At 49.8% G+C, this 22,710-nt stretch overlaps 1 protein-coding gene across 3 annotated transcripts in view; it reads right to left on the minus strand.

Moving 5' to 3' along the window:
* Nucleotides 1-1,277: 1,277 nt before the first annotated feature.
* Nucleotides 1,278-22,710, minus strand: part of LOC110337725 (sulfotransferase family cytosolic 2B member 1-like) — a 33,996-nt gene continuing 12,563 nt past the window's right edge. Inside the window, exons 1-8 of one of the 3 annotated variants that reach the window (XM_029532741.1) lie at nucleotides 19,032-19,141; nucleotides 17,977-18,028; nucleotides 17,241-17,404; nucleotides 8,613-8,827; nucleotides 6,673-6,799; nucleotides 6,412-6,506; nucleotides 3,638-3,818; nucleotides 1,278-1,775 (exon numbers count right to left, since the gene is read on the minus strand). In XM_029532741.1, coding sequence (XP_029388601.1) covers nucleotides 1,660-1,775; nucleotides 3,638-3,818; nucleotides 6,412-6,506; nucleotides 6,673-6,799; nucleotides 8,613-8,827; nucleotides 17,241-17,382 — 876 coding nt within the window. In that variant the 5' untranslated portion in view covers nucleotides 17,383-17,404; nucleotides 17,977-18,028; nucleotides 19,032-19,141 and the 3' untranslated portion in view covers nucleotides 1,278-1,659. Of the gene's footprint in view, nucleotides 1,776-3,637; nucleotides 3,819-6,411; nucleotides 6,507-6,672; nucleotides 6,800-8,612; nucleotides 8,828-17,240; nucleotides 17,405-17,976; nucleotides 18,029-19,031; nucleotides 19,142-22,710 lie in introns of those variants that run through there. The other 2 variants (XM_021220786.2, XM_029532740.1) reach the window with 2 other exon arrangements.

A 22,710-nucleotide genomic window follows, 5' to 3' on the forward strand; every position in this document is an offset into this window, starting at 1 on the left:
TTTTTTAAATTTTTTTTGAGACAGGGTTTCTCTGTGTAGCCCTGGCTGTCCTGGAACTCACTCTGTAGACCAGGCGGGCTCGAACTCAGAAATCCACCTGCCTCTGCTGGGATTAAAGGTGTGTGCCACCACGGCCCGACGGGCTTAGCTTTTGACACCAAGATTCCGAGGGCGACAGCTCACAGTCACAGTACTCTAGCTGCCTGCCTCATACCCAGTACTCCCTCCTTGTGGACCACGGCTGGGGCTGAGCAGTGGATACCTGTGCCACAATGCTCAGGGTGAATGTTCCTGGCATCTGGATACCTTCATGTTCTACACTGGGACAGGCAAAGTGGGTGGAGCTTCCGGATCAGCACTCAGACCCGGAAGAGTCTGCATTCTCCTGTGGCCTCATGGATTCTCCTGGCCTGGTTGGAGTAGGTGTGGCCTTGTTGAAGGGATGTGTCACTGTGGGGGGTGGGCTCCTATGTTCAAGCTATGTCTGGTGTGACACAGTCAGCGTGTCCTGTCCTGAAAAAACAAAACAAAACAAAAAAACAAAAACCAAAAAACCAGGGGCCCTTTCCAAAAGCTGAGCCAAGGCCCAAGGGTCTAGAGAGGGTTGTTCTCATCGCAGTGTGTGAGCAGACAGCTGCTATAAATGAAAACAGGACGGAGCTCTGAATCAACCAGTTCTGGAGCCAGCTCCTTGGATCAAGTCACTCCTTGGCTCTAAGCCAGGGCCAGATTTTTGTCATATTGCCATTAGAGTATTCCATGGAACTCAGGCAGATGGGCAGCGCACAGGGATAGAGAGGATGAGAAGGGCCTTTCCGGCTCCACTTGGGCCTCGCTATGCCCAGGGCTGCCAACCCTTCTTCTCAGAGCAGAAGCTTGCTGCTGTGCACATGTGGCTGTGGTGGCAGCCATCTTGGGAGGAGCCCACGTACTCTGGGCAGAGACCTTTCCCATTACTTGGGTGTGTTGGTGTTTGTTCCTAACGCTTGTTTTGGCTTCTCTGGTCCAGATTCCTTGGGAACCCCACAGGCTGCTCCTGCTTTTCTACATTCTTTATCTTTGCCCTCTGGAAGAATGATCCTGGGGGTATAAGGTCTAGGGAGTCTCATCTGGAGGTTCTAAAGAAAGTTTTGGGACTGCAGCCTAGTAAAGGGCCAAGCTTTAGAGAAAAAAAAAAGGAGGGTCCTGGGGGATCTGTGTCCCCTTTTTCCCTTAAGTTTCAGGGTAAAGGGTATAGTACACAGGTCCAAGCTGAGGCTGGGACAGAGTCTGTACAACATGGATCTGAGCTTTTATTGCTAAACCAGGGGCATAGCACAGTAGGAGGACAGGCTAGACCAGGGGCATAGAACAGTAGGATAGGCTAGACCAGGGGCATAGCACAGTAGGAGGACAGGCTAGACCAGGGGCATAGCACAGTAGGAGGACAGGCTAGACCAGGGGCATAGAACAGTAGGAGGATAGGCTAGACCAGGGGCATAGCACAGTAGGAGGACAGGCTAGACCAGGAGCATAGCACAGTAGGAGGATAGGCTAGACCAGGGGCATAGCACAGTAGGAGGACAGGCTAGACCAGGGGCATAGCACAGTGGAAGGACAGGCTAGACCAGGGTCGTAGCATGGTGGGCCCATGTGAATACGCTAGATGGGTCAGAAGGGTCAGTCCATGGTCCAGGGGAGGCAAAGGCCAGAGTCACCCATCTTGGACTGGTAGACAGCGTTGAACTTCTCATTCATCTCAGGTGTAAAGTATTCCCTCCAGTTCCCCACAACACCTAGAGTAAGGGCAGACGGTGTGAGTCAGGCAGGGAGAGAAGATGGCAAGGACACACCACAGCTAACTCCTGAGAGACTCACAGCTGCTTCTCCATCACCACATTCTGAATCACATCCTGTAGGAGGCATGCGAACCTCCCATCTGGTACCTGGGAACATGACTTAATTTAGAAATAGGTTAAGAAGAGAGAGAGAGGTCTAATCTAGTGACCAGTACCCTCACAGTTATAGGAGTAGAGCCTGGGGTCGTTTGAATAGGAATGGCCCCCATAGACTCATGTGTGTGATGCTTAGCCAGTTGGGCGTAGCACTCTTAGGAGGTGTGGCCTTGTTGGAGTAGGAAGTGTGTCACGGTGGGGGTGGGCCTTGAAGTCTTCTATGCTCAAGCTATGCCTGGTGTGGCACAGCGTCTCCTCCTGCTGCCTGCAAATCAGGATGCAGAACCCTTAGCTGCTCCAGCATAATGTCTACCCGTACGCCTCCATGCTTCCCACCATGATGACGATGGACTGAATAAACCCTCTGAAACTGTAAGCCAACCCCAATTAAATGTTTTGCTTCATAAGAATACCTCTCCAAAAGTGTCCCAAACTCCATCGTTGCCAACTCTTCCAAAAGAAAACTGACCTCTCCCACTGTTAGAGGCAACAACGGACAGGCACGGCCTGAGCCCAGCCCCGCCCACCCAGTTCTGAAGAAAGGCTGGTAGAAAGGTTCCATCTGCCTGAGTACCTGTGGCCATGGTGCCTCCTCACAGCAGCGAGACCCGAGTCAGGACAGAGCCAGAGCCCGTGAACACAGGCACCGCAGGAGTAAAAGAGGCAGGGAGGAGGGAGGCCCAGGGGTGCTCTGACCTCCAGGGCTGTGGGAGAACTCCCCCTGTCTGTGTACTTTAGATGACAGCCAAGGGGTGTGGTCATGTACACCCATGGCTGCCCCATCCTGGACCAAGCTAAAATCTTGCTGTTGACACAGTTGGCTAGGGGCTGGGGGGGGCAGTGTCTGGTTTCATGTACCCCAAAGACCTGCCCTGGGGATTTCTCTTGTTGGAAATGTTGAAACAAACATGTTTTGAGAAACTTTCGAGAAAGGCAAGGCCCAGTTTATACACAGGACAGAGGTCCCTGTGCACTGAGGGGATTTATCAGGGGCAACAGCAAGGCATGCTCTTAGCTGCCATGAGGATCCACAGGCCCCTCTCTTTTCTGCATCCAAGCACCCCATAGGTACACAGGCAGATAGAGATCTTTTCTACTATCTATTCTTCAGAACTGGGTGGGCAGGGCTGGGCTCCGGCTGTGCCTGTACACGTTACCTGTAATGATGGTGAAAGTCAGTTTCTTTCAGATGAGTTGGCAGAGATGGAGACTGAGGCACTTTCTGAGAGATATTCAGAAATTTGGGTGGCTCTGGGAGGAGTGGTCTGAGACACGGTTGTATGCTGGGGCCAAAAGGGGACCCCTGTGAAGGCAGCAGCAGAAGAGAATGGCACAGGGGCTGGGGGTGTCCTCAGCATCATACTGATACTGTGGAGGAATGAGGAAGTCCAGGAAGTAAGTAGACTGGCTAGGCTGGGGGCTGTAATCAGATGCAAAAGGATGAGGGTACCAGGAGTAGGGGCCAACACCTTTAATCCCAGCACTCGGGAGGCAGAAGCATAAAGATCTCTGTGAGTTTGAGGCCAGCCTGGTCTACAGACTGAGTTCCAAGACAGCCAGGACTGCATAGAGACCTTTCTCAAAACCAAAACCAAAACCAAAACCAAACCCAAAACCAAAACAACATACCTGCAAAAGATAAGGGTAGACTGGTCCCAGGATGGGCCGTGGGTATTTGAATGGAGGCTGGGAGGGAGACCTACCTTTCCTGAGGAACTTGCCCTTGCTCTGGTCCATGATCTCCTTGGGCAGCAGGCTGTAGTTGACCATGTTGTTCTGACTCATGAAGGAGAAACTACTGTGTTCCAGGATGATAGCCTCCTCTTTGGGCCCCAGGGGGCGCCCCAGGAATTCACTTAACTTGCGGATGGTTCTGCGGGGTTCCTGGCCCCAGAGGAATGGATACATGTTGAAGACATTAACACAGGACAAGAAGGGACGAGAGAAACAATGTAATGATTTAGCGTACATAATGCTCTTGCTGCCTTTCCAAGGTCAGTTTTCAGCACCGGTAACTGTAGCTCCGTGGGACCCAACCCATAAATATCAATATAGACACACAAATATACACATATGTAAAAATAAAAATAATCAGCCGGGCAATCCCAGCGCTCAGGAGGCAGACTCAGGCAGATCTCTGTGAGTTTGAGGCCAGAGTGGTCTACAGAGTGAGTTCTAGGACAGCCAGAGCCACATAGAGAGATGCCTCAACACATGCCCCCAGTATATAGTAATAGCACAAGTAACTCCAAGTGTTAACATACTCAGTTCAGTATTATCTGTTATAGGAAGTAGGTGGAAACAGTATAAAATCAACCACAAAGGGAATTTCTTTGGGCTATGTCTATACCACAGAATATTTCATTGTCATGAAGAATGCATGGGTGGGGTGCAGGAGAGACGGCTCAGCAGTTCAGAGCACTTGCTCTTGCAAGAGGGAACAGGTTCCATTCCTAGCAGCCACACAGCAGCTCAGAGCTGTCTGTAACCTGACTAGTATCAGGCCAACACCACCAAGGACCAGAAACAGGGTAAAAAAAAATCTTAAATAAAACCTCAAGTATTAATATATCTCTGTGTTTGGATCATGTTGTATTTGACACTCAGAGGGTGTCACATCTTTAAAGAATTCGATTTAAAAAAAAAAAAAAAGCAGCTTTGAAAATTGAGCTTTAATTTTTGTACCAAGACTCATTTTGTTGGGGAGGCCTAGACCCCGGCTGATGTGAAGCTATTCATGATCGTCTTTGTTTCCCTTCTTTTAATGTCTTGAGGCCAAACTGATGCTGTCTGCTGGGGGCAAATGTGTACAGTTTCTGAGGCCCAACAGATCTTGGATTCCCCCAAATCCCTAAGCACACACAGCATCAGCAGCTGGAGCCAAAGCTGCAGGCAGAGGAAAGGTCAGCCTTGTGGGTGGAATTTAAAACATACTGTGAAGAAGTAGATCTCATCTTGTTATTCTGAGTTAGAATCTTGCTGTTTACACATAATATTGGAACAGCTCAGAGAACGCCAGGTTCTCCAGCATCGCGCATGCAGTTTGCTGGCTATGCCAGGGTGGGCTGAGCAAGCAATGGCGAGGCCTGTCTGTTCCGTTAGAAAGTGTAGGGGCTGGAAGGAGGAGCAAATGAAGGGCCTGAATCCATGCAGAGCTGCTCGGAGGAGCTCATCTGTGTCTCCAAACGCAGTCAGACATGAATCAAAGATCACACTGATGAATAAATACAAAAATAACACCAGTAGCCGAATGTTTACATAGCTTAAGGCACAGGGGGAGAAGAGAGAGAGGGGTCGGTTTTCTGTCTCCACTGTATGGGTTCCAGGGATCAAACCAAGCCAACAAATGTCTTTATCCACTGAGCAATCTCATGGCTCCCTAAATTCTTGTTTCTCAGTATGCCTATGTATTTGAGTCTCTCTCTCTCTCTCTCTCTCTCTCTCTCTCTCTCTCTCTCTCTCTCTCTCTCTGTGTGTGTGTGTGTGCGCGTGTAGAGACCAGAGGAAAATCTCAGGTGCCATTTCTTAGAGAAGCCCATTTTCTTTTGTTGAAGAAAGGTCTATCCCAGGCCTTCAACTCACCAAACAGACTAGGCTGGCCAGCCAGGTGAGCTACAGGGATCTGCCTGTCTCTGCCTCTCCTGCATATTTTACCAAACCTGGCTTTTTTACATGGATTCTGGGGAATCAAATGCAGGGCCTTGTACACATGCTAGGAACACTTTACTAACTTAGCTATTTCCTTAACCCCACAATATTAAAATTGTAAGTGTACGTTAAGAAATTCCTTGGGGGCTGAAGAGATGGCCGAGTAGTTGGGAGTCCTTGTTCTATAGGATCGCAGGTTCAAATCCCAGCACCCACATGAAGGAGCGGGGAGCTCCCCATAATGCCTGCTTCAGGGGATCCAACGCCTTCTTCTGGCCCCCACTGACACTGGAAGATACACACACACACACACACACACACACACACACACGCACACGCACGCACACACACACAAATAAAATAAATGTAAAAACAAATCCTTGAAACTCAGGCTGGAAAGATGACTCTGAAGTTAAGAACACTCATTGCTCTTGCAGAGGACCTGGGTTTGATTCCCAGCACCCACATGGTGGCTACAACTATCTATAGTTCCCATTCCAGGAGATCCAGTGCCCTCTTCTGACCTCCTTGGGCACACGCATAGTCCAGACATACATGAAGACAAACAGTGATGCACATAAAATAAAATAAAATAATTGCTTGAAACTCCTACCAACAAGCCTCACAATGGCTGTTACTTTTGGAAAGCTGCAGCTGGAGAGTATGTCTGAACCAGGGGCGGCTAGGAGTTCTGAGAGCACCAATATCGCTGGCAGTCCTGACTTAGGAAAACAAGCTTCAAGGAATATTCTGGAAGAGCTGGGGACGCTCCATGCCAGGGCTTTGACTGAAGGCGGTGGCCTGCGGGATATGTGGAAGGGGTGCCCACCTGGTGCAGCTCCTCATATGTGACAAAAAGCAAAGTTAGGTCCTTCTGCAGGCTCAGCCACCCCTTCACGTGGTCAAACCAGGAGCCGAAAAAGCCTGAACCAGGAGGAAACAGAGAAGGTTCAGCAGCCCCAGTCATGTGTGGCTGGGCTCCAGGAGGAGCAGGGTGACCTCAGAGCCACTGGAACAAGGATGCAAGGATGCCCACCAGCCGGGGGACCAGGGGGGGACTCTGAGAGCCACCTCAGTCCCTGAGACCCACCTGTGCCCTCGAGAAACTCATCCAGAAAGTCCTCAAAGGAGCTGGGGTTGGGCAGGAAGCCGGCTATTTGGTGGAAGTGGAAGAAGGAAACCAGAACGTCCTTGGGGTTCCGGGCCATGTACACCACCTGGTGGGCAGAGTCCTGAATCTCAGAGCTCCGAGCTTCAGGATGTCCCCCGCTGCTCTTACTTAAAGTAATTGAGCCCGGGACCCCAGCTCCAGTCTAGAAGTGGGACGAGTTGTGCAATGTTGGCCTGCAGCCCCCACCACAGCAGTGGTGAGGTGGGCACCAGGCATGGACCACACCTGATCCCTGAGTGGCCGTGGGTGGAGTCCGGTATGGCTGGTGAATGGGTGGCCCATGGGGCGTGTTTTGATTTATTTATTATCACAGTTTACTTTTTGTTTGTTTAAGATATGGTTTTTAATTTTGTCCTAATGTATACTGCATTTTCCATCTATAAATGTAGTATAGCCTTATATTCTCACAGCATACATAGTATAGGTATTTTACACCGTAAGGGGTAACATTAACAGTTTAGCATATAATTACACATTTCTGAATACAGTATTTACATTCTATTTATACCTCTCAGATGGAAAAATTAATGTGTAATAATTCATTTAGTAATGCATCCTATTTTGGTGACACTTTGTCAAATCCTCTTTTACAAGGTATATTTTTTTCTGGGTTTCATCATTTGACTTAAGCAGGCAATGCTGTCACTTTCAGGGATTTCTTGAAGCTATTTTGAGGTATGTATGTGCTGTCTTAAGCACAATCCCTTCGGAATGGGTCATTTCAGTCTGCAGAAAACTATCAGACGATAACATAGTCTTCTGGCTTCTCCATTTTGTCCTCATTGTGAATTATTTGAGGATGAACAAGTTTAATAAAGTTTGAGCAAAGCTGACTGACTAAAAGTCAAACAAAGTATTAAGTTTAACAAGTAAAAAGGTTGAATAAAAAATTTCCTGCATTGTCACATTTTCAGATTTTTCCCCTCAGCATAAACTCTTGGTATTTTCTAAGATTTGAACATTACTCAAGGTTTTCACAAGTTTCTTATGTTCATAATTATTCTCTAGTGTGGAAGCTCATGAAGGATATTCTAAGAGGTGTGCCAATAGTTAAGGATTTGTATATTCACCAAATTTGTAAAGATTCTCTCCTGTTATCTCTGTCAAGGTCGAAGACAGTTTGTCCTGGTAAAAGATTTGTAAAGTTTCTTTCTTGAATGAAGTCTCTCATGATTCTAAGACAGCCTTTCTGGGTAAAAGATTTATCTGATTCTATACATTTGTATGTTTTATTTCCTATATGAAATTTCTGGTAAGTTCTAAGACAGTTTTCCTGTGAAGGGATTTGCTACATTCCCTATATTGAAGATTTTTTTCCTATATGAATTCTTCACAAGTTAGGGTACAGTTTACATTTTTATTGGGGGGGGGGTGGCACTGTTCCTCATTTCCTCAGGTTCTAGGCAGCTTGTGGGCACTATCACCCCTCAGGGTGAGTGAGCCCTGCCTATCAAGGTTCCACCAGAATCTACTGCCGGGAAGTCTGGTGTAGACCTGTGTCTCCAAGGCACACTTGAGTTTCTCTAGGGCCTTCCCACCAAGTTAGGAAGGGAGCTCTCTTCCCCAGGGCCAACCACTGACATTCACTACACCTGGACAATGAGTGAAGCTGCATGCGCCCTCCTCCTCCTCCTCCTGGTCTGGCGGCACTGCTGGCCGGGGCAAACTCCCTGCTACGTAGACCCTGCCTCCCCTCCAGCCCACCGCTGCTGCTGCTACTGCTGTGATTTTTACCCACCTACACGTACTCCATGCCCGTCACCCCAGGAGTCGGAGGTAAAGCCTTTGGACCCCCCAGAGCCTGACTCCATCTCGGCACTCGTGAGATGCTTAGGAACGTGAAGGCTCCTGTTCCTTACCTTGGCCTTGGACTTCATCAGAGCGGGGGACAGCCCTTTGGCATTCAGGTGGGAGGTGAGGAGACGAGGCCAGGAAGTGTTCTGCTTGGAAAGGAGGCTGCTGAAGGAAGTTTGCTCTATCCAGGGCATGCGGGCCCAGTTGGGGAGGTGGTGAATAGGCCACAAGTGACCCTCACAGAAGATAAGACTCAGAACCTGTTGCATCCAGGTGGTACCTGCAGGACGGGGGCGGGGCAGGTGTTGGGGTGTGGCTACTTCTGTCTAAGACATTCCCGGCTTTTCTTTTTCCCCCAGAGTAACAGATTTACTGTGTGCATCCCTTAATCCTTGCGAGGATTTGGAAGCCAGCCAGGTGCATGCGCAGACCACAGAACCCAAACCTGGTCCCGCTGAGTGATCTCCCACTCTTTCCCGTGTTCCTTACTTCCGGTTGAGACCTTAATCGATATGTTTGTTTGTTGACACGGGGTCTCTCTCCACAGCCCTGGCTGTCCTGGTTCTCACTATGTAGATCAGGCTGGCATTGAACCTACAGAATTCCCCCTGCCTCTGCCTCCTGAGTGCTGGGATTAAAGGCTTGGGCAATTGTCACACCTGGCCTTCCGTGCGGCTTTTATCTCCCTTATTTCTGCTAATGTTCTGTACATGAGAACTTAGGGGTTTCCTAGTCCCACATCACAGCCACTACGAGATAACTTAAATTTAGGGGTTTTCTAGAGAGCTTGGACTTTGTCTACAACACCCTGACTTCTGTTTTCTCTCCTCCCCTCTTCCTTGGGGTCCTACAGGCAGAACTCAGCAATGTGTATAATTAAGCCTGAACTCTACCGCTGAGCCAAATCTTAGCCACTTCCTCCTTTCCTCCTACGCCTTTACCACGGAACTGCCTGCTTGTGGCAACGCACCTAAAATCCCTTCCCTGCATTCCCACCTATGGGGTTTTTTTTTGGTATTTGTTCTTGTAGAACCCTGGTTCTTAGGGTTAATTTCTGTCTTCAGCCCCAGGATGTTACTAAAAAGTGTGTTTTGCTTTGGGGATGGGCTCAGCGGAAGGTCACTTGTCTCGCACCATGGAGCCCTAGGTTTTAGTCTGTGCATCACAGGGGAAGTAAAGGAAAATAAAAAGAAAGAGAAAAGTAGGGCTGGTGAGATGGCTCAGCGGGTAAGAGTACTCGACTGTTCTTCCGAAGGTCCTGAGTTCAAATCCCAGCAACCACATGGCGGCTCACAACCATCCGTAACAAGATCTGACTCCCTCTTCTGGAGTGTCTGAAGACAGCTACAGTGTACTTACATATAATAAATGAATAAATCTTTAAAAAAAGAAAGAGAAAAGTAAAAAGCTTTGGAAGAAAATCACAAGTTTTGGAACTGGAGACTTGGCCCAGTGGTTAAGAGTACTGGTTGCTCTTCCAGAGGATGTGGGTTCAATTCCCCACGTGGCAGCTCACAACCGTCTGTAACCCCAGTTCCAGGGGGTGTGACAACCTCTTCTGGCCTCCACAGGCTCCAGGCATTTATCATGAAGACAAACATGCAGGCAAAGTACCCACATACATTAAAAAAAATCATAAATCAAATTTTTTAAAATTAAAAAACAACAACAAGCGGGGCAGTGGTGGCGCACGCCTTTAATCCCAGCACTAGGGAGGCAGAGGCAAGCGGATTTCTGAGTTCGAGGCCAGCCTGGTCTACAGAGTGAGTTCTAGGACAGCCAGGACTATACAGAGAAATCCTGTCTCGAAAAACCGGGAAAAAATTAAATTTAAAAAGCGACAACAAATAGGAAGAGTATTAGTTGTCCTCATGGGCCCCAGAGCAACTCTGAGGCACAACAGTGGAGATAAAGCTCCTTCCCCTACTACACCAGTGAGAGAGACCAACAGGAAGGAGTGCGAGAAGGCTAAGTGGGAAGAGTGTTCCCGCCTCCGAGGGGATGGGGGGGTGGGCTGGGCAGATGGAGAAGCCTCTGTCCTTAGACAGGATGTCTTAACAAAATAAACAGAGCAGCTCTCCCATGTTAATCTGTAAGTCAAACTCAATTCCAATAAAAATACCCTGGGGTTCTACAGACTTAGGCAAGCCGGTGCAGAAATGATACAGAAAAGAAACGCAAGCGGAGCCCAGTGGGGAACAAGCCATGACTCCCGCGGGCGGCCGGGTGGTAGACTCGAGTGTGGTCAGGAGTGTGGTGCAGGACAACCCCTCTGTGTCAACAGAGTAGCCAGTGGGCAAAACACAGCACGCGATCTTATTTCACACCACACAGGACAAAACCAAGTGTGAAAATTGCAAACAACGGACGAATTCTTTAATTTCCGTTGTTTTGTTTCATTGAGATAGGGTCTCACCATGTAGCTGTTCTAGAATTTACAGACCAGGCCGGCCTCAAACTCATAAGATCCAAGTGCACCACCACACTTGGTGGCAGATTCCTTTGTAAGGTCCATACAGTGACTGTTCCTAAGTACAACACAAAATCTTAGTGACCTCCCCCAAGCTCAGAGGCAAGCAGGACTAGGTCTGACCACACTTGCCAGCCAGCACGCTAGCTTGAATCCAGAATGTCTCTGAAGACTGAAGAGATGGGGACTGGTGGGAGGTCTTTGGACTACAGGAAAGTGTTTTCTGAGGTAATAGCACCCCAGCCTCTCTTCCTTCTTCTGAGCAGGGTCTCATGTTAAACTTCTGATCCTCCTGCCTCCACCACCTGAGCGTCTGAGTGCTGGGATTACAGATGCGTGCTGCCTGCCTTGCCTGCTTCTTGTTTGTTTCCGGGCTTCAAACCCTGGCTGGGTCTTGGCCGTGCTAGGAATCAATCTTCCAATTTCCTGTATCCCTGGTGTGTTTCTCTTCTCTTCTTCTTTGTATCTGGGATGGACCCAAGGGTTTTGTGTACAGTGTATGCGTGCTCTGTCACTAGACCCTAATCCCTTTCACTTCTCAGTCATAGTGAATTTGCTCTGCCAAGTCCTCTCTACCCTGATGTGCCGTGAGACCAAAGCCATGGTGCTCCTAGGTCATGGACTGGGATCTCCAGAACTGTGAGCCAGCGGAAACTCTCTTTGCCTTGACTATGGGAGAGATTTTCCAGAGAGAGTGGGAAATGGGACACACACTCACCGAGTGCTAGCTGTCAGTGTGGAGGGGGTGAATTAGAAAGTTCCTACTGGGGGGCTGGTGAGATGGCTCAGCGGGTAAGAGTACTCGACTACTCTTCCAAAGGTCCTGAGTTCAAATCCCAGCAGCCACATGGTGGCTCACAACCATCCTTAAAGAGATCTGACTCCCTCTTCTGGAGTGTCTGAAGACAGCTACAGTGTACTTACATATAATNAATTAAGAAAGAAAGAAAGAAAGAAAGAAAGAAAGAAAGAAAGAAAGAAAGAAAGAAAGAAAGAAAGAAAGAAAGTTCCTACTGCCAGGGTTAGTGGAGCATACTTTTAATCCCTTGGGGGGGTGTAGAAGCAGGTGGATCTCTATGAGTTCAAGACTTGTCTGGTCTACAAAGTAAATTCTAGGCCAGCCAGGGCTTCATAGTGAGACCCTCTTTCCAAAAATAAAGAGAAAAAAACAGTTTCTGTGTCCCCACAAGACACATTTTCATTACAAAGTCTAGCCGTAAGGCTACAGTAGTGATGTCTCCGGGTGGCTTAACAATTACTTGTGGCAAATGTAACAATGCTTTGTAACAGGTTGTGGGAACACATTCTCCCAGTCTTACTTTTTTCTTCTGTAAACTGTATTATGCAAATACAATAGGCTGGGGCAATGTGGCATATATGCCTTTAGTCCTATCAGAGGTAGCTGGATCTCTTTTGAGTTCTAGGTCAAACTGGTCTATACAGTGAGTTGCAGGTCAGCCATGGCTACAAAGAGAGACTCTGTCTCAAAACAAAACAAAACAAAACAAATTTTAAAAATCCTGTAAATAAATAAGTAGAGCACACACCAAGATCAATGACAGCATGCTGCCATCTGTCATATCTTCCATCTATAACCTAGTGCCTTTTCTCTTTTTGTGTCTCACCTGGCCCCAGGCTGGAGATTGTCGTTTGTTTCCCATCACCACAAGGGCCACTCTCTTCCTTTGTCCTGGGGGCAGTGGAGCTGGGGCAGGCACAGTTTGAGGGGGCACAGGCCACCCTGCTACCCTCCCCACAGGATACTCAAGGCCAAGCCCAGGACCTAAAGCTCCACTACCTTTTCCATGTTGCTCGGCGACCAACCTCCCTCAGGGTAACAGCAAAACTAGCTTGGATTTCTTCCCTCGTCTTCATACTGTCACAGATTGCTTTTCCCCACAGACCTTGGCAACCTGAGACAATTCTGTCTTTTCCTTATTAAGTTGAAAATTTGTACCTTTTCAGGGAGGGAAGCGCTTTCTGGCTTCTCTGTCTGGGTTGGGCCGCTCAGGTGCCTTGAGGCTTGAGGGCTGCATGAACTGGAGCACTGGGTTCTATGCCTGGATTTGATAACTGGGAACTTTGTTAAGAGGTCAGTGGTGGCTGTTAAAGACGCAGCATGGAGCGTGTGGAGAAGTCACGTCCCAGGTTGGGGGAAGCGGACGGTGAGAGATTTTCCTCACACAATTTAAGACAGGAGTTAGTGATTTCTAGAACTTTCCCTTTAATATTTTCACACTGAGTTTGGGTAACTAAGATCACAAACAAGGGGAAAGCACTGTGTGTAAGACTTAACCCTGTCAGGGCAGTGGTGGCACACGCCTTTAATTCCAGCACTTGGGAAGCAGAAGTGGGATTTCTGAGTTCGAGGCCAGCCTGGTCTACAGAGTGAGTTCCAGGACAGCCAGGGCTACACAGAGAAACCCTGTCTTGAAAAAAAAAAAAAAAAAGACTTGACGCTACCAAGGAGATAGGAGATGTGGATATACAAGGCGCCAGTGAGAGTTCTGTGATCACACGGACCCTGGGGAGGAGTGGCTTCTAGGGAACACCAGGCTTTCCACCTCCCTGCCTTATGGACACACTTTAGTCATCCATTGCATTTAAGAAGGTAGGCTTAGGCTGGCTCTGTGCCCACTGGAGCAGGAAGGTACAAGGTTCCTGAGGGCTAGGTGTTGCTCCATTCTGCAGCTCCCATCAGCCTCTGGGAGCTTGGGAAGGGCACACAGCTTCTACAGGAGTAGATGCAAAAGCAGGTTTTCTGAGAGGGGGGGGAGGAGAGACACCCGCATCCCCTGTGCTCTGCTAAAGCAAGACCTGGTCCTCAGCAGTTGGATGTCCACACGGCAGCCTACTCAGGCCTCCGTTTACACCAGACCATGAGTGGCAGGCACCTAGGTGTGGTGTGACCAAGATGTGGTCCTGGACATGGAAGCAGTGGTGAAGCATCTTCCTGGACACCATCACTGCCACTGTCCCCTCCCGTACAGCAGTTAGAAGGGTGAGATGGTTCAATGGGTAAAGAGGTTTGTCACCAAGCCTGATAAAACTCCCTGAGAACTACATGGTAGAGAGAGAAAACTGACTCTTGGAAGTTGTCGCCTGACCTCTGTACATCACGTATTGTGCCACCGCGTGTGCCCGAGTGCCGAGTGGAAGTGATAGAAACATTTACGGCATTTTACTGGGATGACTTGGTCCTTGTCACTTTTTTTTCTTTTCTTTCTTTTTTTTTTTTGCCTATGATATTCTTTCTAATATGTATTAGGGGGAGAAAGTTATATAAATCACATCTGGAAATTCTTCCAGGCTAATTTCATTTGGTTGTCTCAACGTGTCATTTAGTAAGGTAGCTGTTGGCTTCTGAGCATGAAGCACACACACACACACACACACACACACACACACACACGCGTGCACACAATCACACAAATAAATAAATGTCACAGAGTCACCAAACCATTGGCCTTCAACAACGTGCCTCATCCTGTAGCTCGGGTGTCAATGCGCTAGTGGGGGTAGTATTGCGGAAGATGCCGTTTCCTCGCGACCTTTCCCTTCCCAGCTTCTTGGGGCTACCATACTACTTCCAAACCATCTCATCCAGGGGCGATCTCATCCAGGGACGAAAGCATCACTGCAGCACCGCCACATCTCCCATCTGTCCCCGCTCCTGTCATCATCACTCCTGTGATGTCTGAGCCTTACGCACCGTTCTCTAGGGACCCTGTGATGACACTGGATTCCTTGATCCATGATGATCTCCATCAAAGGTCCTTAGTCTCATCATGACTGCTAAATCCCCTCTGCCCCATGAGCTCGCATACCATGGGGATTAAATTTTGAGCATGCTGGGGCTGCTGTTCAGGGGATGGCAGGCAGGGGTAGACAGGAGGCAAGGGCAGCCCTACATCCGCCAGGAAGGTATCAGATGGAGGAATATCAGGGCAGGACAGAGAGGAAGAGAGGTTCCGTTGTGGAAGAGGTGACCCGAGAACACCCGACTCCTACATGCCAGCTTCCAGCTTGGTTGGGTGTCCTTAGCCTATCGCCGCTCTTCCTGCAGAGTGCTGGAGGGCCCTGGTCTGAGATGGACACTCACTGGATGAGTGGTCTGGAGCCTCCTTGGTGTGTGTGATGCTACAGTGACCCCACCAGGCAAGGCAGAGGAGCAAGATGAGGCAGAAAGAGGGCAGAGTGAGATCTGCAGAAGCCTTCCCAGGAGGGATAGCCAATGAGCTGTGAGGATACTGGTCAGGGAAGAAAGAGGAGCATTCGGCATGGGCCTGTCACCCAGCTCCTGGTGGCTTCCTGTGCATGTCTGCAGTCCCTGTTGTGAGCTCCCTGAGGGGAAACCATGGCATCTAATAAGTACCACTTTCTGGTTCGTTAGTTTGTTTTTTGAGCTCTGACTGCACTGGAACTAGTTCTATAGACCAGGCTAGCCTTGAACTCATAGAGATCTGCCTGCCCCTGCCTCCAGACTTCTAGGATTAAAGGAGTGAGACACCACATTCATCTCACTATCGCTTTCTAATGGAACGTTCCAGAACATTCAAGCCTTAGCGATGGTCATTCCAGAAAGGCTATCTGGCCGTCTCTGCTTAGAATGTAACCCAGTTCCTCACCTACACAAAGCAAACACTCCACCGGGCTGTGCCACAACCCATTTCTCTACCTCAGACATCTGAAAAGGAGTTTTGGCCCTGGCCAGAGAGGAGAGCACTCTGGGAGTTGTTCTGGTGTCTACTCCCCTCAAGCAACCACACTTTCCTGGGGTCACCTTCAAGACATCAAATCCTAGGGAGCTCAGTGAGAATGGGAGGTCACGGGCCTCCCTTAACTTCTCTGGCTTCCAGACAGAACCAGTCTAAGAAAAAGCAAACCAGAAAAGGTTCTTCAGAATAGGCGTGGACCTTTCCTCCCATCCCGCCTGGGCCCGGTTCCGGACGAGTGATTAAAAAAAGATTCAGCAGTGTATCTTCCCGCTACAGGCCAGAACCTGCCTGCTCTGCAAGGATGGGCTCATGAACTTACGGTGGGATGATCTGTCCCCACCCCTGCCCACATTCAGGGACAGTGACAGCCTGGATCCAGGATCCCATAGCTCTGCTGCCCTATCCTTTAAGATACACTGATGCTGGAGGCACAGTCTGACAGATCCCAGCCCACCCACTGCATTCCTTCTGGTGGAAAGCCCAGCCCACAGACCAGACCCCTGGGTATATGTTAAGATGTGAATGGAGGGATCTGATCCAAGGAGCAGGAATGGGGCGGGGCAGGGACGTGGGACAACTATGCGGGGTGGAGGGGAAGGGGGTCTGGTGTAAGGGGAAGACTCGTCAGGAATGCGGAGTATAGGAGGTTGCTTGGCCCTATCTGCTGAACTGCTGTCTTACCTAGGTCACTACAGTCCAGGTGGCCCTGGTGGCCAAGTCACATGAGACAGCTCTTGCTCTCCATGGGCATTGTGCCCTAGCTGGGCTACGTCCAGGAGACAAAAGCAAACAATCCACTACGTGCCTATCCTTACGGATTCAGGACGGGGGGGGGGGGATGGCCTACTACGTGCCTATCCTTACGGATTCAGGATGGGGAGGATGGCCTACTACATGCCTATCCTTATGGATTCAGGATGGGGAGGATGGTCCATGCAGGGTCTGCAGAACTATGCTGCTGCCCTGAGCACACTGGAGGAGAGTAGACCAGGTGGTCTTATGGGATTAGGGAGTCCCCATCCCCCGCATAAACATACTTCACTGGGGTGATGTATACCACGCACCTCAACACGATTCAAGGTAAGGAAAAGCTTTGTCCCCCCCCAAGGGCCACACGCCTAAGAATAAAGCCGGGTTCTCAGCACACACCCCATATTACCCCCAGCATTCCTCCCATGGCCTCAGAAACACGTTCAAGCAAGTGCAGAGAGATTACAAGAAGTTTGTGGGAACCTGACCAAGGTATGGGGGGGCGGTTGCTGGTACCCAGGATACCCCGAGCTTCTGAGGCTATTAGAAAAAGGAACAACCAGCCAAGGAGGCTAGTGAGGGGCTTTGTACTCAAGCCAGAGAGGCAGCCAGCCCTACAGCTCATACCAGAGTCACGGGTGACAGAGAGGGCCCAGGTGTCTACAGTGCCGAGAAGGGAACGGCAGCGGCACTGTGGGTGGAAGTGAGCCCTGGTATTGGGTTATCCAGGCTCCTCGTCCCAGCCTGTCTCTCACCTGACTTGGGGAATGTTACCAAGAGTATGTCTGTGTCTTGGAACTGGAAAGAGCAAGCCGCTTTCAGGGACTCTGGGGTGTGCATGAATCCTGGGAAGCGGACGCCGTCGAAGATTTCAGTGGTGTTCATGAGCTCGTTCATGCTGGTGCTGTGCGAAACGGGGCTGGAGGTGAGGGAGGCTGTTACCCAGGGCCCAAGCTCTTTCCAGTAGATACAGGCCACCCTGCCATTCCATCATTTAAGTGTAGAGATAGGTCTACACCCGGTGGCTACGGGTATTGCTCTCAGGCATCACTGCAGGACCATCTTAGAACCTTCGACAGACTTGTCGGTCATCTGGCCCAAGGAAGGTCCCAATCCCATCAGAGGCTATAGATCTCTGCGCTCTGGCCTTGGAGGGACAGTGGCATCTGTCTGGCCTTGAGAGTATGGCTGGTCGCTTGCAGACTTCTGCCCTAGCCACCAGTTCTTGGCCATCTGTATGCAGATGTGTGGTTGTGACGGATCATGAACATCCTCGGGAACTTGGGAGCTGCTTGTCTCGGCCCCAAAGCGTAGTGGGATCCGTATCCAAAGGTCCCATCTAGCTAGCAAGCAGTCCCCACCCACAGCCCCCCTCCAGCCTTGCTATACAGCTGCCCAGACTGGGCTAACAGGAATGTTTCTACTACTGAATCCTGGAGCAGCCTCCGACAGAAGCCCCACCTCCCCGGTTCCCTCGGGTCCCCTACTTACCACAAAGTCCTTCTCCGCGTGTTGTACCTGGCTGTGTGCACGCAGCCCAGACCTAGGAAATGTGGTTCAGGCTCTACTTGGGCACCTCCAAAGAGGCTCCACCCTAGAGTTGCAGGGCCCTGGGGCAGATGACTGCAGGGTGCCCCGCCCCCAACCAGACCCATTTGGGGGAGGGGCTGGGAAGAGCGCCCCCATAGGCAAGCAATAAGTGGATAATCTTCGGGACAGAACCTATTTTTCAAGCAGACTAAGGTGCTCAAAAAATAAGTTTAACAGTGTCTGGGAATGACACAATTTTCCTGTTTCGATAATGCTCCCCTGTGGAGTACTGGCCAGGAAAGGCCAGGAAAGGCCAGGAAGGGGCCAGGAAGGGCCAGGAAGAGGCAGTGCACCGTCCCTTACTTGTATTCTGACAACAGAAGGCAGTTTTCTCTACCACCCTAGCACCCACCATGCAGTTTATATAATTTTGACATTTGTGGTAAGATACAGTACAAAGCAATGTACTCTTCTGACAGAGTCTGTCCGTGAAGATTTTCCACTTGCCGCCACCTCCAGCTGCCAATCACCGGATTCCCTTTCCTCATCCTCTCATTAGGCAGCTGCCAACAAGCACAAAAATGTGTTCCTGCCTACAGGGCTACTTGCAACAACCAGAGTCCTGGAGATTTGTATACAACACAACAAAATTTGTGTGTTTTGGGTTCTTCTGTTCGGTTGGTTTAGGTTTTTGTTTTGTTTTGCTCCATTACGCTGCAGGGGAGTGGTCCCCATCCTCTTTGTCTTATAGGTAGGAAACACATCGTTATCAACACCCCCCCCCCCCAGCACACACTGATATGGTGTCTGCTTGTCCTTGCCTGTCCTTTAAAGTGTAACTCTGGTCCTGATCCCTCTTCTCAGGTCTTCCCCGGGAGAAATCAGCACACGCAATCCAGAGAGACTATAGCCAAGTTCTCCAAAGGTTCAGCTAAATTGATTTCATTAATTCATACACCATGTGATTACCACAATCACGATTGGGACATATAAAATAGTTCAGGCCTCCTCCTTACCATCAACCCGTGTCCTCCCCCGTAAGCCTGTCACCACCTCGTTTCCTTTGTTGTTGAATGCCACACACGCAATGCAACAGCCTTGTGTCTGGGTTTGTTCCCTCCTCCTCCTGTTGTTTATGACATTAGTCCAAGTCATTGTGTGTACAAGTGGACTATGTTCCTGAACACTGTGACTTTGGACAAATAATCACACTGCTTAAACTCCACCCTTCAGACAGATGGGTTGTGTGAGGGGATGAAATTTCTCTCAGACATCATTAGAAACACCCCAAGGGGGCCTGGCAAAGTGACACAAAACTTTAATCAATCAAGAGGTAAAGCCAGGCGTGGTGGCGCATGCCTTTAATCCCAGCACTCGGGAGGCAGAGGCAGGNGGATTTCTGAGTTTGAGGCCAGCCTGGTCTACAAAGTGAGTTCCAGGACAGCCAGGGCTACACAGAGAAACCCTGTCTCGAAAAAAAAAAAAAAGAGGCGGAGACAGGGGGATCATAACAAGTTTGAGTCCAGCCTGGGCTATAGAGTGAGAACTTGTCTCTGAAAACAAACAAAACAAATAACCAACCAACCAAACAAACAAACAGAAAAAACAAGCAAAAATCCCAACACAAAATCCTAAGTGGACCGGCCCCTGAGAAGAGGATCTTGGTCTCCCGCCATCAGCTCGTTGACCACAGCTGATAGTCCTCCACTGTGCGGAGGAAGTCTTCCTCAGCCTGTTGGCATCTTGTGTCTACTTGGAGCAATAACGGACAATCTGGCAATAAACACGAACACATCGGTTTCTGTGTGGATCTGCACACATGGCTTCAGGGCTCCTGGAGGAACACGGAAGTTGCACAGCTAAAATGTCTACTATGGAGACTGAGGAAGGTTTGTCCTGCCCTAATACATATGGCTCAGTGTCTCAGAGCTAACGTGTAAAATTCAGCTGGCAGAACAAGGCTCCAGCACCCTAGGAGGGAAATGCCTGGTGCCTGGCCTTCTGAGAGGCTGTCTCAAGGATGCCCCACAGGAGGTGTGTGAGCCAACAGCTACAGAGAATGGCTCCACCCTGGGAGGGCTGAGACCTGGTCTTCTAGTGCAGAGGGCTCAGAAAGCAGGGGATTGGAGAGAATGTTCCTGCCTGCCTGCCACCTCTTCTTTCTTCCCAGTCCTCAAGACTCCTCTTACTCCTCCTCCTTAATAAAAGAACACAGGGTGGAAGCGGGGTTAGGGGAGGTCTGGGAGGGAAGGCAGGTGGTGGGGAGGAGCCAGCGTATGAGGCCTGGGGAGCTGCGGAGACTAGGAGGGCCTTTCTGGGGCAACCCTGTATATTGCTGGGGTGAGTGGGCTGGGGTCAGAGGATGGGGGTGGGGGGACTAGAGAAGGGTTGTCTGGAGCTAAGAGTTGTCCCTATCTGCAGGGCACCACAGGAGCCCAGAAGCAGATGTTCAGGCAAGGGCTATGCAGTGGTCCTAGGGGGTGGGAGAGCTGTCTCAGAGATAGCCTGTTGTGGTCTGGTTGTCTTTCTATCTGTGAGCCTCCGCCTCTGCCTTTGGCTCCAGCTCTTTCCTCTGATGCCCTCTTTGCCTCTTCGTGCCCCTTCTTTGCTTACCTTTAGCCCCTCTAACTTGTCCCTTTGTTCCCAAAGCTTTCCTGGGAACAGTGTGTTTCCGGATGGAACCTGGTTGGTTCTCTCTGAGCTTGGAACATTCTGTCCTCCTGGCAGAGTAGACCTGCAACAGCGGTGCCACAAAACAGCCTCAGACCCCTTCAGGGGATGGTCTTTGCGTGCCGTGTAAAGGCATGTTGCCCGCTGAGTCTTCTTTGGGGATTCTAAGCCTAATGCTTAGGACCCGATGCTTGCAGTCATCTGAACTGGTTCCTGTCTACACTGAGTCACTGGGTCTGTCTGTCTGGTCACAATCCAGCACCTGTCTTGTTCAGATGTAGCTTGTTTAAGGTGGGTTTTAATCCCAGCACTCGGGAAGCAGAGGCAGGTGGATCTCTGAATCTGAAGTCAGGCTGGCTGACGTGGAGGGCTCCAGGCCAGCCAGCAAAGCCCTACCTACCCCGGCAGCAGCAAAGAGAACTCTCTGTGACAGTTGTAATTGCCTAGGACTAAGGTTGGATCAAGAGCCCAGTGGGTGGGTGTGTGCCTTGCCTTCCAAGTCCTGGTGATTAATCTTAGATTTGATTTTCTTTGTTTCTTGTTTTGTTTTTGTTTCACTTTTCTGAGACAGAATCCCTCTGTGTAGCCCTGGCTGTACTAGAACTTGCTCTGCAGACCAGGCTAATTTGAATTCACAAAGACTAGCGTAACTCTGCCTTCATATTACTGGGATTAAAAGTAGGTTACCACGTTCAGCTTTTAGGTTTGTCCTTAAATCCTTTTATACCTCCAAGCAGCCATCTTATCTTTATCTTGGATCATTAAATCACCTTTTTTTTTTTTTTTTTTTAAGATGTTAAAGGAAAGGTGGGAACACTGGCCCATGGTATTACATAACTTTTTTTTTTTTTTTAGAAAGTTTTAAGTCCAAATTGGGTCTTGGGGCAGATCTTGCTGAGGCACCATAGCCACGTGTAACAGAGAAACTACAGTAGAGCAGGTCAGGGCACCTCCCCTGGGAGGAGCTGACTTCTGAGATGGGAGGAGCTGACTCCTGAGGTGGGAGGAGCTGACTCTGAGGTGGGAGGAGCTGACTTCTGTGATGGGAGGAGCTGACTCTGAGGTGGGAGGAGCTGACTTCTGTGATGGGAGGAGCTGACTTCTAGGTCAGTGTCAGCTCTGAAGGCTAAGGTCAAAGTAATGGCAGTAGGAGTTCCCTGAGGCAGGTGAGCACAACAGATAGACGCTGACCTCAGTTCCCCCAGGGAAGCAGAAGCAGTAACGGCGGCCCTTCTAAGAGGCAGATTCTCGGTTTGGTATGAGCTAGATGGAGAGGAGAGGCATTAGAAGGCATTAGGGCTTTTCATACTTGGATCCCCTTCCACTTCACATAGTCCTGAGAGTTTCAAGGTCGGGAGAGCAGCCACAGTGGCCCAGGTGAGCGTTTAGAGCCCATCTGACGCTGTGCCAGAGTATGAATCATGGCGCTGCTCCCATGGCTCTGTGCTTTCATTGCTTGGTTTACAGAGTTAGGCAAGAGGGGTAACAGCAGGGCTGGCTCCCAGGGAGAAAGGATGTGAGTTAAGAATTGGGACCTTGGAGAGAGGGCACCGTGGAAAGTTGGGATGGTGCCAAGTGCTTGGCGATCCTGCCGAGTCCTCAGAGTCTGTAAACGGAGCCCACCATGAGCAATTAGGAACAGCTTGCCTGAGTGACTGACCTGTCCTTGTCCCCCAAAACCCTGATCAGACCATCAAGGAGAGCTGGTCAGGACACAGTCGGCAGAGGGCGGCTGCTTAGATTGCCTGATGGATGTTAGTGCTGACGGGACTAGGTGCGGGGGAGACCAGCTGTGTGGCAGGGCCCTGTCTCCTTGTCTGAAGTTCAAGACTGGCAATCAGCAGCCTTGCAGGGCACTTGCCTGAGACTAGCCTGAATGCCTGGCGTTCGTCCTGAGTGTTCACCACTTTTTTATTTATTTATTTTTCTTGGTTTTTCGAGACAGGGTTTCTCTGTGTAGCTCTGGCTGTCCTGGAACTCACTCTGTAGACCAGGCTGGCCTCGAACTCAGAAATCCACCTGCCT

Source organism: Mus pahari, chromosome 20, assembly GCF_900095145.1.
Source record: "Mus pahari chromosome 20, PAHARI_EIJ_v1.1, whole genome shotgun sequence".
Lineage (NCBI taxonomy): Eukaryota > Metazoa > Chordata > Mammalia > Rodentia > Muridae > Mus > Mus pahari.